At 38.0% G+C, this 14,459-nt stretch overlaps 1 protein-coding gene across 1 annotated transcript in view; it reads right to left on the reverse strand.

The window, feature by feature from the left end:
• Erc2 (ELKS/RAB6-interacting/CAST family member 2) overlaps nt 1-14,459 on the reverse strand; it is an 808,331-nt gene that overhangs the window by 342,909 nt on the left and 450,963 nt on the right. The window contains exon 14 of the mRNA XM_077796473.1: nt 10,928-11,063. Within this exon, the coding sequence (XP_077652599.1) occupies nt 10,928-11,063 (136 nt within the window). The remainder of the gene's footprint in view (nt 1-10,927; nt 11,064-14,459) is intronic.

Below are 14,459 nucleotides of genomic sequence, written 5' to 3' on the forward strand. Positions count from 1 at the left end.
GATTCCCAACTGGAGGACATTCCTGATCCTTGCATAAAGACACTATTTTGACTGGAGCATCTCCATTTGGTTCATGAGCCACACTCTTTGAAGATGTTTTTAAATCACCATATATATACATGTTTCATTAATCCCCAAACCCCAGGATTTCAGAGTTGGAAGGGGCCTTCCCCCACTATAAGCCTTTCCTTTTATGGACAAGAAACTGTGGTTCAAAAAAAAAATCACTTGCTTAAAATCACACAGCTCATTAGTGGTTGAGCCTAGACTAGAACCCAGACCCTGACTGCCTACTTGCTGCTCTCATCCCTCGGCACTCAAAGGTTTGCAGCTCTCTGCAGAACTTCAGGTCAAGTTCAAGCTCCTGCTGCAAACATGACCCTTGCTATCTCTTTGAAATGATCTCCTGTCCTAAGGCAGGTCACAGCCCAGTGAACTATTTGCAGTTCACATTCAGAAGCTACTACAAATAAACATCTCAGAGGCTCAGGGAAAGAACCCTTAAGTTAGAAGACAAGACTTTGAGACATTTCAGTGTAAAGAATCTTGTTTTACCTATTGTTAAATCTCAGCAAGTAACACAGTGTCTGGGCACAAAAGGTCCTGAAAAAACCTCAGTGGGACAGTTTGCTGAACTGCAGGCAGAACCTTACAAATATCTAGGAAACATTAAAATCTATATCATTAGTTAAAGGAAAGCTTATCCCTTCCCCAGGAAGTACAGGCAAAGCCTTCTTACCCAAGTTTATGAGTTTATGCCACCTAACATATCTGTTTTTGGTGCAGCCTAATGGTCATTTTTACTATTGCTATGGTTACTATGGCCAATGTAAAGAAACAGTTCCATGTAGGAGAGGGAGAAGGAGAGGGAGAGAAGGGGCTAGTTTGCAAACAGACTTGAGAAAGAACACCAGCTCTTTCAGCTAGTATTACCAAGTCTTGATTTTCTCATCTGTAAAATGAGATAGAGGCACCTTCATTAGTTTGGAAATAAGATTTTTAAAAATTAATATGTGTACACAGTCACTTGGCCAACTAGAATTGATATTTAATGGCTGCTGATATTGAAAAGAATTCTGAAGCTGGGTAGGCAAGATTAGCTGTATGTACTCATCATGGGTGTCAAACAGGAGAGAGCAACATGCATGTTAGTGACTGCTGTAGACTCAGTGGTATGCTGCCCAGATTCTCATTTGAGAACTAAGGAACTCATTTCCCAGTGGCCATGGATGTACCTTTCCTGAGGGCTGCCTTGTCCAAAGATTACACCCCTCCCCAGGGGCTGCTCACATCCACTGGCTTATTGATGAAGGAAAACTAAGGCCACCCTCTGGCCTCAATTAGAGTTAATTCCCTCCTAATGGCTATCCCAGCTCTAGAGCAACTGAGGAACTGCTGAGGCCTTTGCTATAACATCACAATTTGACTTCTCACTATTCCCAGTCGGGTTTTCCTCCCTTCCTAGAGTACCCCAATAAACTTCCTTACATGTTAATCTCAGTCTCAATTTCCCAGAGAACTCAACCAAAGACATTATCCTTGGCCTAATTCATTGCTCAATAAAAACTAGGAGGTATCATTCTTTTTATTGAATTTTCCAAGTAATCCACACTTGTTTTCCATAACAAGAAACTTCCTGAATTTCTTTATGGCTAACATCCCTTTATGGATGAGGAAAAGTGCCAAAGATAAAAATAACCCAAACCAATTTTATTTGTCATTTAAAGAGCTCTAAATTCTGTAATCTGGTCTCACAGTAATTTTCTCCTCCACCAAGTTACTACTTCTTTAGGTACTCTAGTTTTAAAGATATAAGGAAATGACAGATATCTATTTATAAAATACAAAGTTTAATTTATTGTGAGGGGTAATTCCATGTGATCTCAGATAGTCACAGTGATATCCAATGCTGGCGGGGGGGGGGGGGTAATAGGCCTGACCTATGGGCTCAAGCATTTAAACTGTTCAAATTCTACTGAGAGAAGACAAAACCTACGGAAAAAGTGAACCACAGAAATGGCACTGGACAAGGATGCAGAAGGCTTGGGATCTGATCTCCCCCTCTGCCAGTAGCTTCCTCTAGGATCTTAGTAAGGTCATTTGCTTTTGCTGGGTCCTATTTCCCTCATCAGCAAAACAAGGAGCTTGTATTTTATAAAGTCTAAGGTCCTTTCTATAGTAAGAAAAACTTATGATTGCTTAACCTTGCAGAGATTTTTCCAGGCAACATAAATAATAAAGATGTGGAGGGAAAGTGTAACAGCAGAGAAGAAATTAAAAGTGTCATAAATTCAAGTTACCAACTTCCCAAACATGTATTACAGGAGAGACTATTAAGTGAATAGGAACAGATTTTATAGTTGTATTTTCCTTTTGCAAGGTTTCCATTTAAATCATTGCCCATGGCATTGATTGCCATTTCCTTAATCTGGTGTGTTTGAATATACAACTTAGCAATGCCTTGGACAAGCCATAAGTCAAAGTTAACATTTTTAAAAATTAACCATGCCCCGGTCTCTTCCTTAGGTAGTGATGTGCTGAAATATCAGCAATTATTAGAAAGAGGCTAGTGATGTCAGAGTGACATGCACTGTGATTTGCAAGTCCCCCTCTGACTAACCTCTGGTAGGGATATCCCAGGGTAGGTCTATAGTTATGACCCTGGTAGCGGATAGCAGGTTTAACTGGACTGACTCTTGCGATGCAGTAGAACAAGATCGCCCCCTGGGGATTACATGAGTCCTCCATGTGTGAGTTATTACAAGTTCTACCTTGAAAAAAATAATGTGTGCTGTCAGATTTTTTTTCTCCTTTCAGTTAGTTACCCTGAGTTTAAATTGTGGGTTATTCAGTAATGCCATCATCATACTTACTCGGCAAATCATTCTGCACATTCTGTGGATGCAAATAGAATAGAGAAACGTTGAGATACTCTTAAGTACACACTAGAAAGTTCTCATTTCTCAGTGGCTTTTGGTTCAGAATCCTTTGACTGAGGAAGTATTTCTCCAGCCTCTGATCAGAGACTTGCTTTGACCTTCAGAGGGAGAACTTATAGGCTCTGCTGTCTCCTCAAAGCTTTGCTTCTAATGAGATCCATGATTTCAGATGAGTCACTGAGCAACTGAGTCTCAGTTTCTTCTTCTAGAAAGTGAAGAAAGATAATTCTCCAATCCTTATGGCTAATGGTAGGACCCAATATAAAGATCAACCTGTGAAAGCACTTTGAAAAGTACACTTGTCTGACTGAAATGGGCTATTGCTTTATTAACTAAAATCAGCTGCAGCAGTGATTTTCATAAACATAAAAATGGTTACTCCAGTTTACAGCCCAAACCTCAGAGACCAGATTTTGGGATAAACCCCAGATGTCAGAATTTGGGGTAAACAGAAGCAAGCAAGACTCTATCAGTGGGCCCTCCTCTTACCCCAGAGCTGATCACCCACCCTCTCTAGGAAAGGATCTCTATCTGCTTCTAGTATTTATTGGTGATTGCAGGAGAATGAACAATGTCTTTGCCTGATTTACCTTTCAGGGACTTTTAAAAAGCACCAAATTGGATAATATCTAAAAGATGATCTGATCTTCCTCAGTGCCCACCCTCAAATGAGGAAAAGATCACCATATTATTCTAGCAGGATTCCTTTTTCTAAACATCTCCTCCTCAGATCTCATCTTTCCAGACTCTACACCCATAATCAAAATGATTTCATTTGACAGATACGTTGCATTTCATTCTGCAGGATCTTCAGCCTTTGACAAACATTCATTCATTTTGCCAGGGAATGCTAAACAGCCACTAATGGAGTGAAACCTAAAAACCCTTCAGAAAAGAATAATGAACCTTCCTCCATCTCCAGGGGGTAATTTAGTAGGTAGATTAGGCAACACTCGATTAAGGGTAAACCTCTTTTTTCTATAGAAATATATTGTGTTTGTACAGAGGGGCTATATGAAGTGGAGGATTAGGTCACAAATCCACAGGAAAAAGCAGAAGACATTTCTCAGAAGAAATATGCAATTTACTGCACATTTGGAAAAACAAGTCATACTTTATTGGGAGCAAAGAAGAAAAACTAAAAAACTTCATGTACAACAGTTTTATTTACACAATTTCACTTGACTTCTTGGAACGTTTCTAAAAATCGGTTAGTTCCCAAATACACCACATAGGATATCTTGTCACTCCTGACAGTCCATGAGTTACTACAGAGAATAACGATTTCAACTCAAGGCTACCAGAAACTGATTGTCAAATAAGATTTTCCAAGACTGCCCAGAGGGACCTGCCATAACAAAAGTCATTTTTGGCTCGTGGGGGATTATAGTGTGAAAGAAAAACAAATGTCAAAATAAATCCCTAAGGAAAGAAAACACTTCTGTACTAAACCTCAGTCCTACTCGTCAACATTCCATGTCCTCTGCATATTCACAAATAGTTGGGTATTTATATCTGAAAACAGGAACATAGGCAGGAAATGTGGGATGAGGCTTAGTTCACATTTCAAACTATGTGATGAGTTTATCCAAAACTTGAATGGATAAACTTTTCTACCCTGCCATATACCCTTATATGGCAGGGTAGAAAATTGCAAAACAAACAAATAAAAATCTTGCAGTATTAATTATCATGATGTTAAGTTCTTGGGAAAATTGGAACAAACGTGGATTTTCTTTTCAACCTGTGTTAAGATGACCTTTCTCATCTTTACATACATTGAAAACGATGACTGAAATGGAACTCCCCTAAATCACCTCACACCATGCCTACCTACAGCCATGGAAAACTAGGAACTCAATAAACACATTTTGACAATGATAAATCCCCGAACTCTGCTGGTCAGGTTTCTCCTAATAGCAGTACTTAGGTAAGTGTACCATAACACATGAACATAGATCATGGTTATAGTAACAATTTTAAGTTTGGGGAACTGAAAGAGAAATGAACTTAACTCAGTGTCTTGGAGAGATGAACATATAGATATGAAGCTTTAAATGTGATGTTTAAGATGTACAAGTTACTCTGCAAAGAAACAACTTAGCGAACCTTGGGAACCTTGTAATGAGCTATATGTTTTGCTGAAAGCTATGCATTTTTGAGGTTTATGATGTTTATGATGTTTGTTACACACTTTGAAAAAATAAAATTGTTTCTAGCTTTTTAAATATATTTATTTATTTATTTAGGATTCTACTAAAAGAACAAGAATAAATGAGAACATTCATTTGCTTTTTAAACTGATCACACTCGGGTTTAACCACTGGCAGAGAAGAAACTTTACAGTTCCCTGGGAACCTATAATTTGGAAACGGAAGCACACAAGAACAGACTTTAGTTTTCAGGCAATAAATTGAAGAGAATTCTGCAGACATACAACAGAAAAGGAGCATAAAACATTGGCTTGTGCATTTCTTAGAATGTTAGTTCATTAACTCGATAAGCTGCATTGGGAAAAATGCAGCCAAAATCTACAAGGATGTCCACTGGGATTTCAAATTGGTATCTTTGCTCAGCAAGAAATAGCTAGAGGTGGAAAAAAAAAATGCATCCCATCCTGGTAATGACAATTTAGTGTGAATCTCCAGAAAGATAGCTTGTTGAAAAATCTCCATATGGGCTCTGACGGGATACACAGAAGCCCAAAGCCCCAAGGCCAGACGTAAATATCACACGCTATAATATGTGTCCTGGGGAAAAGTTCTGCAGAATTATACAAGAAAATCACGATCTTTCACATTCACCTTTCAGACACAACTCAACAGTAACTTGAAGAATGTTTTAATTTTTCCTCCTTATTGCCCCAAATGTTTTTAATGCTTCATTGGAAACTTTCATTGACTGAAGTATACTCTATATCTGTATTGCTCATCAGTATAAAACAGTTGCAAAGGGTTTGCTGGGCAATACTCCCAGTGGTCACTGTCTTCTGTAGTTAAAAGCTCATTACCAGTCTCTCTGGGAAAAAGCTCTAGTAACTGAACTCCACACAGGTCAGGGACTGTACTCAGCTTTTTCCTCAAACCTCATTTTATTAAACTCATCCAGGGAGGTAGAAATTATAATCCCATGTACAGATGAAGAAAGTAAGGGTCAGAGAGGTTCTCTGCCTTACTCAGGGCCCTCGGATAATAGTAACAAGGGCCAATACTTGAACTCTGAACATTTCAACTCCATAGCTCTTTATCCTTCCCTTCCTATTTTCTTTACAATGCTCAGGGGGTCAAAAAAACAAAAAACAAAACACAAACACAAAAAATCAAGAACACTCTCTATCCCTACAGATTGTGGGTAATTGCCTCTGATAAGCAATAACACAAGGTATTTTTTGACAAAAACAGGACTCAGGACAAATACTAACCTGTCACTATTCTTTAATTAGTCAAGTTGAATTAGCTAAAGAGCATTCTTAATTTCCTTATTTATACCTTCTGAATTCAGAGGGATCAGACTGATGTGCAACAGGCCACAAAACAAAGCAATTTATATGCATATGTGGCTGACTGTAATCATGCAATGTTTTAAAAAAAAATTTGAACCAACTTTCTCAAATATCAGATTCCACATAAATGTTCACATTAAATGACTTATCTTGGACAATCAGAAGGTCCCACAACCCTAGGTCCACTTTTACAGCAAAGTGCAGCCAGAGCTTAGTGGTTCCTACTATCTTGGATGAAGCATGGACTCTTTGAGTTCCTTAATTCCCCATTTGCCCTCAATTATGTAGGCAAATGGGGAATAAAATGGCCCTGCTAGGGCCAACCACAACTGAAATTTTTCATTATGATTATTCTGTTGCTTTTCCTGTAATAGAGAAACATTTCCCCAAACTTTATCTTTTTTGATAGATTGAATGATTGGTCTCAATTTTTTTACCCATCCTTGTATCTGTCCCTTTACAGTGTTCTCTGCCTGTAGAGCGAACTTTCCAAACTTGGCTCAGCCAATGAAATGGGGTAGAAATCACAGTGTCAGTTCAAGACTAGGCCTTCTGTTACTCTGCATGTTTTACTCTGCTACTATCATTAGAACTTTCCTGGGTCACTGATGCTTCCTCAGCTTAAGTTACAGAATGAATGAACATATGTAAAACAGAGCTGCCCTAACTTCCCACGGATGTGCATTGAGTAGCAGAAGTGCCCAACAAGGCCACCCTCCAGAAACTGAGCTGCTCGGTCAACCTGCAAATCTGGTAGAATAAGTTACTACCACTGAGTTGGTTGTAAAGTAGTTTTGGAGTGATGGTTACATAGCAGTTGATGGAATTACTAACTGACATGTCTCTACCAAAAGTAAAAAAAAAAAAAATGGCTGAAGGAATCAGATATTATTTTTTTCACATGTTTCACATGTTTCTTATGTTAACAATGTAGACGTTTAAGGTATTTGAGTTTGCAACTCCTGCCATAAAACTATAAACTTAAGAAAGAAATAAAGTAGGATTTGCAAAATGTTTCATATCATACATGACTATATATCTAGGGCTGACAGAGCTGGCCCAGTTTCTTCCTACTGCCATCATGTTCTACTTGAAACAATAAATAGCATGGTCACTCTATCATTCAACTTGTTCCCAATTTCCATGCCAACTAGTTGAATCTCTTTGAGCTCTCCTTTGAAGCCTAATCCAATAGCTATTATTTTTGTAGGCAATACTTTTCCTGATATTTTTATAGTTATAATACCATTTGGTTGGTTGAAATCATAAAGATAGGGTATCTGATCATTTAAAATCACCAGTGATGAATAAATCAAATTTAGCAGGTGCCAAACGTGTAACCACCAGCCAAACAACTAACCAGACTAAATCCTAGTAGACTGATACTTAAAGGGATTAACAGGCAAACTTATAAACAGGAAGTACTTAAAACAACAGTAATGTTAAAAGTCAAGGGCCTCCAGAAAGTTCTGTTCTCAGAAGGCAATAATTACTGCATCTGAGCACATCTGCTTAACAATCCATTCAAGTGGGAGGTTCAGTCTCTATTAACCTTAACCAGAGACATTTTCATCAAAATTAATCATGATTACTTTTTATTGCATTTCAAATGTTATCCTTTGTTTGGGGTGGTCAGGAATGCAACTAAGCAATTCCAGACCATGCTATCTTTTATGAATAGGTCTACAAGGTAGTTATCAAGGCTCCTTATGAAAATATTGCTATGTGAAAGTTCACGGGCCAAAACAAGACATTAATTTCCATAACTAGATGCGTCCTTAGAAGAGAAAAAATTACTATATATAGAAAAGACAAAGACTTTGATGCTTAATGCCTACCCAAGTATAACTATGTAAATATCCTGCATGTACTAGAAAACTCTATTTAAATGCTTCTTTCACCTTTCCCTGTGATTATAAGAATGATCATCAATACTTATTCTGAGCATAGCCTATGCCAAGTATAATTCTAAATTCCTCGTATACATTTAATTTGTAGCCCTCAGAACAACTCTGCAATAGGTGTAATTATTATTCCTGTTCTACAAATGGGGAAACTGAGATGTTGGGAGGTTTAGTGACATTCCTAAGGACACTCAGTGAATTCTAAAGCTTGGAGTGAAACTCAGGCATTTTAGTTCCAGAGTTAGTTAAACAAAGATAAGGACAATGCTTACCTAACTGAAAACTGCACCCCAATCACTTGATTCATGATGTTTTGTGCCCAGATTATACCATGCTCTATCAACTTCTGTACCTTTTCCGATGGTTCTCTTTCCTGTAGGGCCTTCCCTACCACTTGTCTCTCTCATCTCAAACTCATTTGGCTCAAATTCCACCTGATCCATGAAGACTCGGTTTTCCTGCATTCCTAATTCTTCAGAAAACTCATCATCTAATGATAGTCACATACAGGTTTAAGTCCTGGGTCTGCCACTTATTAGATAAATAATTTTGAAAGTTATTTTATCTCTCATAGTCTCCTTCTTCTAATATACCAAATGGGATAATAATTGTTCATCTACCATATAATGGCTGCAGTGAACCTCTGTAGTTTTATCTGCACAGAACCTTTTCAGATACCAGGACTTATTTTTCTCTGTGGGAGGTCATCTGTCTCCACTCTTAGCACATAGGATTTAGATGAAGCTGACCCCTTTCCCTTAGGCTCCTCATGATCACATGGCCTGAACCTGAGCTGTCAATTTATATGTCCTAATCTCAAAAGCTTGTTAGAACTACTAGAGCTACTTTCCTTTGTCCTGGAGTGATTAAATTCTTAGGTGGTAGGCTGGCTGGTGTTGGGCATTATTTGTGGAAAGATTTCCTGAGGATCCCAGGCAATAGATTAAATCATCCTCCAAGTAGGAAGGAAACATATTATTGATGTCACTGTTTGGAAATCTGAATTCAGTCAAGATGAAAATCTTTCCCTGGATTTTGCAGTGAATTAATTGTTTTTTTTCTCTCTTTCTTAATACAGATTGTGTTTTGGTCCTGTCATTTGCACTTAGGAGTCCTGACTGACATAAAACTGAAATGGGATAACAGCTACTATACAGTACCTAGCACAGTGTCCAGCATATTTCAAAAACGGTACCTACCACTGTCACTTTTTTTCTCTGCATTTGTTTTTTGAAAGCAGAAAAGCCTTGGAGTCAGGTCTACCTTCACTCTTTACTAGGATGTCATTTCAAAACTTTTCTGGGACACTAGTTTCACCACATGCAAAATCACCAACATTGTTATAAATGAAAACATGCTTGAAAAAAGCAGGAAAATATTCTACAAATTTTAGTTATTATTATCTCAATTTTTAAGCTCCAATTTAATATCTCTTATCAGAGATTGGGAAACTAAGACCCCAAACCCAACTCTTGATTTGTCAAGAGCATTGAAGAAGCTGTGACCTCAAGTGAACATGATCCATGCTAGGGTGACCTGAGCACTCAATAGAGGATCTGATCCTAGTATTGTGCTATTGTGTAAAAACTCTATTCAAACACACAGGCAAAGGGAGCTCATATGACACCATTATGCCATGACCAGGACACAGAGAAAAAATAAATTAATGTTGACTAAATAACCTCCATCTGCCACGTGCTTCCTTGTATTTCCTACTCTGGAATAATTATTTATTTCTCTTTTGGTCAATTAAAAAGATGAACTATGAGTACATATTGAAATTATCTAACTTCTTCTATCTCCAAGGAGGAAACCTAATATATAACTGAAGAAAGACACTAATTAATAAGCAAAATTTAACATGAACAGCAGCCAAGTCGAACTAGAACTGCTCTGTTTAAAGGCACACTGGAATAAATAAAGGAACTTCAAAGCAAATGCCCTGTGTTAGCTTGAATGTTTTATTGAGCATATGGGAAGAACTCCTTTGCCAAAAATAGGGATGGTTAATGAGGAAAAATTGTTGTTTTCAGCCAGTCGGTTGGTCTCTGAGACAGGGATGTCACTGAGAGATAACTATATTCATGGAGAAAACAGACCAATGATCTATCTCAGAGCCTCAGAGTTTTGAGCAAAATAAAACCAGTTTTGTAAACTGTCTGAGATCAGAGGAATGCATCCTTTCTCAAACACCTCCATGATAATGCACATACACTTCCCTTCTACTAACCCTAAAACAACTTAAAACATAAATTTTAAAAAAGGAAGCCATTTCTATGCTTTAAGATTCTTGCCAAATATAGAAAAGTAGCTCTTACCTTTTAAGGCAAGGTACAGGAACCATCAGACTCTGCATAGCATTTCTAAACTCCATCATAAGCTGCTTTCTTGGGCACCATTTTGAAAATGATGCTTTATACATGGAAAGACCTCTCAGGTCCCTGGGAGTATACTGATAACTCTGATGTCAGAGCAAAGGCAAGTTTACCATTTCTCTGCATATTTTCCTGTAGCAATGTCTACATTCCAGAGTCAGTTAGTCTCCAATTATTTAGGGATTAAGAACATAAACCCAGGCTTACCTGCAAATGCTGTGAGTTGTCAGCCATGCTATCTTCTCGCCTGCGAACTTCTTCCAATAACTGGGCATTCTTCTTCTTTTCCAGCTGTTGATTGTGTTTGAGGTTGGCTACCTTCTTATTCTGATCCTTCATATGCCTGAGAAAAACCAGCACAACTTGGTTATATTAAACTACTGAAAAGCAAATGTTGTCAGAATAGATTTATTACTAAGAACAAAATATCTGTGTGGACTCAGAAAAAAGCCAGGACCTCAGAATATTCTGTTCATTCAACTACAAATATGAATTGAGTTTTAGGTGTCAGGGTGATAGTGGGGCTTCAGTGCTGAATGGGACAGGTCTGCAGCTTCACGGAGTTTAGAGTCCAAAGGGCAAGAAAGACAAGTACCAAGGGGACACAAATTATGGTTCCTAATGTTTAAGGAAACAAATAGCATGCTGTGAGAGATGATGATGTGAACAGGTGTTGGGGGTGGGAGGAGATGAATTTAAACATTGTTGAGTCCATGGAAGGTTTCTCTAAGGAAAAGAGACTGTGATTGAGACTCAAAGGAGCTAACCAAGAGAAACATGAGTAAAGGAGCTCCCCAGGTAAAGAGAACAAATGCATAAGCAATTCCCAAGATAGGAAAGAAGTGGATGCTTCAAGTAATGGGAGGTCCACAGGGAGGGCAAGACTGCAAAGGTAGGTGGGCCTGGCACATGGGGCCCTGTGGTTCTGTGATGGGACATTTATTTTCTTCTAAGTGGTTTCTGTTCTAATTATTATTATTCTTTTGGATCATATTCTTATTCTGAGATCATAATCCATTACTCTGATTTTAAAATAACAATTACAGGGTTCCAATCAAATACACTGTCAACACTTAGCTCAAACAGAATAACAGCTTGGCTAATCATAATGTTAAATAGAGCCCTGGTGCTTGGACTAAAAGATCTTAATGAATCTATAGGATGTCAAGTGTAAAATCATAAAGTGATCAAGTGAGTTAAAGACTAATAAAGGACTGGTTAAAAATAAGAAAACAGGAGTTACAGGCTTAATGTGGACTATTTCACCAGCAGCATTTAGCAAAACATTCCACAGATTTAGGCAACCATGTCCACGGCAGCTGTTATAAATCTAATCCAACACATGAGGAGGCAGGAGGGCAACAGAGAGGGCTTGGGAGCAGTGATTCCAAAAGAGGAGGGCCAAAGAGCCCAGTCATTTGAGGTCCTTCTTAATCCCTTCACCCCCATTTCCCTAGCACTGCTACATCAGTCACTGTGACTGAGCCCTGACTCCAGAGACAAGTGTATGGAGACCACTGCTCTTTTGGAAATACAAACAAGATGAGAACTAGATGATAAACAGCAAACGTGTCAAACTGAAAAAATTAAAAAGAAAATAAAAAGCATTCTCCATAAGAAACTCTTTATTTCCAGTCCTCATAAAATTATGCAGTCCCCACTCCCTCCCACCACAAGAAAATGAAGTTCAAGATAACTGTTTACCAAGTGGAACAATCCTCTATCAGGACTCCTGCTAATAAGTATTTCTGAACACTTGGGCTCATTAAGAAATATTTCCAGTATCAACTGAAGCAGTGATATAAGTGTTTTCAGTGGACTTAGGAGAATATGGGCAAAATCAAATAACCCTCTCCTTGGTCCCTATTTGTATTGCATAATTTTTTTTATCTTCTCTACTGTTGCTCAACATAGTGGTGCACATGGATGAAATCACCAACTCAACACACAGGTCTGCTTTCAGAAAATTATTTTTTGATTACTCTTAAGATGTTAGGAATGACCTCTTGCTTCCTAATTGAATGAGGATAGTATTTTTAAAGCTTGCCTTGAGCAGGGCAAGCACATTTTCCACTTACTTAGGAAAATATGGCCACATCCCAGAAATAGGATATGATAAAGAGATCATATGGTTAGTGAGATTGCCTAATTAGAGGAAATTTTATAAAGAAATACATTTTATTTGTTTAGATCATACCATCAAATAGAACCAACTGCTAAATATCTCTCCCTTCACCAAGTGCCAGTGACAAAATAAAATGGATCATCATTAGAAATATCATTTGCATAAAGAATCCCAGGAAGTTCTCAAAGCAGTGTGAACACTCAACCTGAGAACAAGGTTTGTTGTTGTTATTGTTGTTTTGTTTTGATTTTTTTAGTTGTAGATGGACATGATACCTTTATTTTATTTATTTTTATGTGGTGCTGAGGATTGAACCTAGTGCCTCACACATGCAAGGCAAGTGCTCTACCGCTGAGCTACAACCCCAGCCCTCCCAACTGTTTCTTGAGACACCAGGAATTCATAAAGAAAAGTTGTGTTTTGAGTAGCACTGCTTAGGATGTGGCCAATTAGGATCAATACACAACAAGGTGATCAGAATCATCATTTTGTACATGTGACTACCAATAGCTACCTATCAAGTACACACACTCCTTTGTGCTTCCAACATATTTCTGAGACTTTTAAATATCCCTGGCAGTCAAACCCTTTTTATTATTGCTGTATGTACATAGGTGACTATATGACCAATGTGATTCTGCAACTTGTACAATTAGAAAAATGAGAAATTATACCCCATTTGATTCAAATGTATGAACTGTCAAGATCATTGTACTGTCATGTGTAGCTAAAAAAAAAAAAAAAAAAAAAAAAAAGCATCCTTGAAAACCAAAAAGGGAATGAATTGATTTGCAGAGGTAGACAAGAGGCAAGGGATGGAATGGCTAGGGTAGGGAATAGTGAGCAAATATTGAGGAGAGCCTTAGCTACTAAATAGCCCTTCTCTTGGTTATCCCTCAGGGAAACCCTAATGTTGTCTGAAGCAGAGGTTGAAATGGCAATTTAGCGGGGAGGCAGGTGAGGACTCAGGAAATTTTAAAATATTAGATCTCTTTGCCTTTCCCCAAAAGCCCAGTGATACTCAGTGAAAAAAATGACCACAGGGACTTCCTAGTAACAACCTCAGAATTTCCAATAATGAAATTTGCAAGTGACCTATTAGGCTCTATATCTCTCCCCACCTGCAGAAGTAAACCCACACTGAATAAAATCAACATGCCAAACTTAATACAGTCCCTAGCTATCTCCAAAATCCAGTAGGGTTCTAGCAGTGTAGACCACAGCACTCTCTTGCTGTATTGCCCTAGAGGAAACTATCATTTGTACCTCTTTCCAAACTCCCACTCAGTTAGCAAGTTGGGCAGTTCCAAGCTTCCACTCAAAACTGATCTGCTTCCTGTTTGGGGGGGGGGGGCAGGCATTCTTTGGAAGGAGTTTTTCTCCAAGGAAACACCATTAAAAGCATATCCAAAATGCAAATTAAAATAATAATAAAAGCAATGATTGGGGAGGGGATAGTTGAAAAATATGATGGTAAAGTCAGTGTTCAATGTTTGACTTAAACTGACTAGCTTTATGAAGCAGTTTCATAAAACAGGTTATGTCACTTTTCAAAATTTAGCCACCATTAAGGAATTTGAACAAAATTTTTAAAAATTACAACATAAAGTCAAC

The sequence above is a fragment of the Urocitellus parryii genome, chromosome 3 (assembly GCF_045843805.1).
Source record: "Urocitellus parryii isolate mUroPar1 chromosome 3, mUroPar1.hap1, whole genome shotgun sequence".
Lineage (NCBI taxonomy): Eukaryota > Metazoa > Chordata > Mammalia > Rodentia > Sciuridae > Urocitellus > Urocitellus parryii.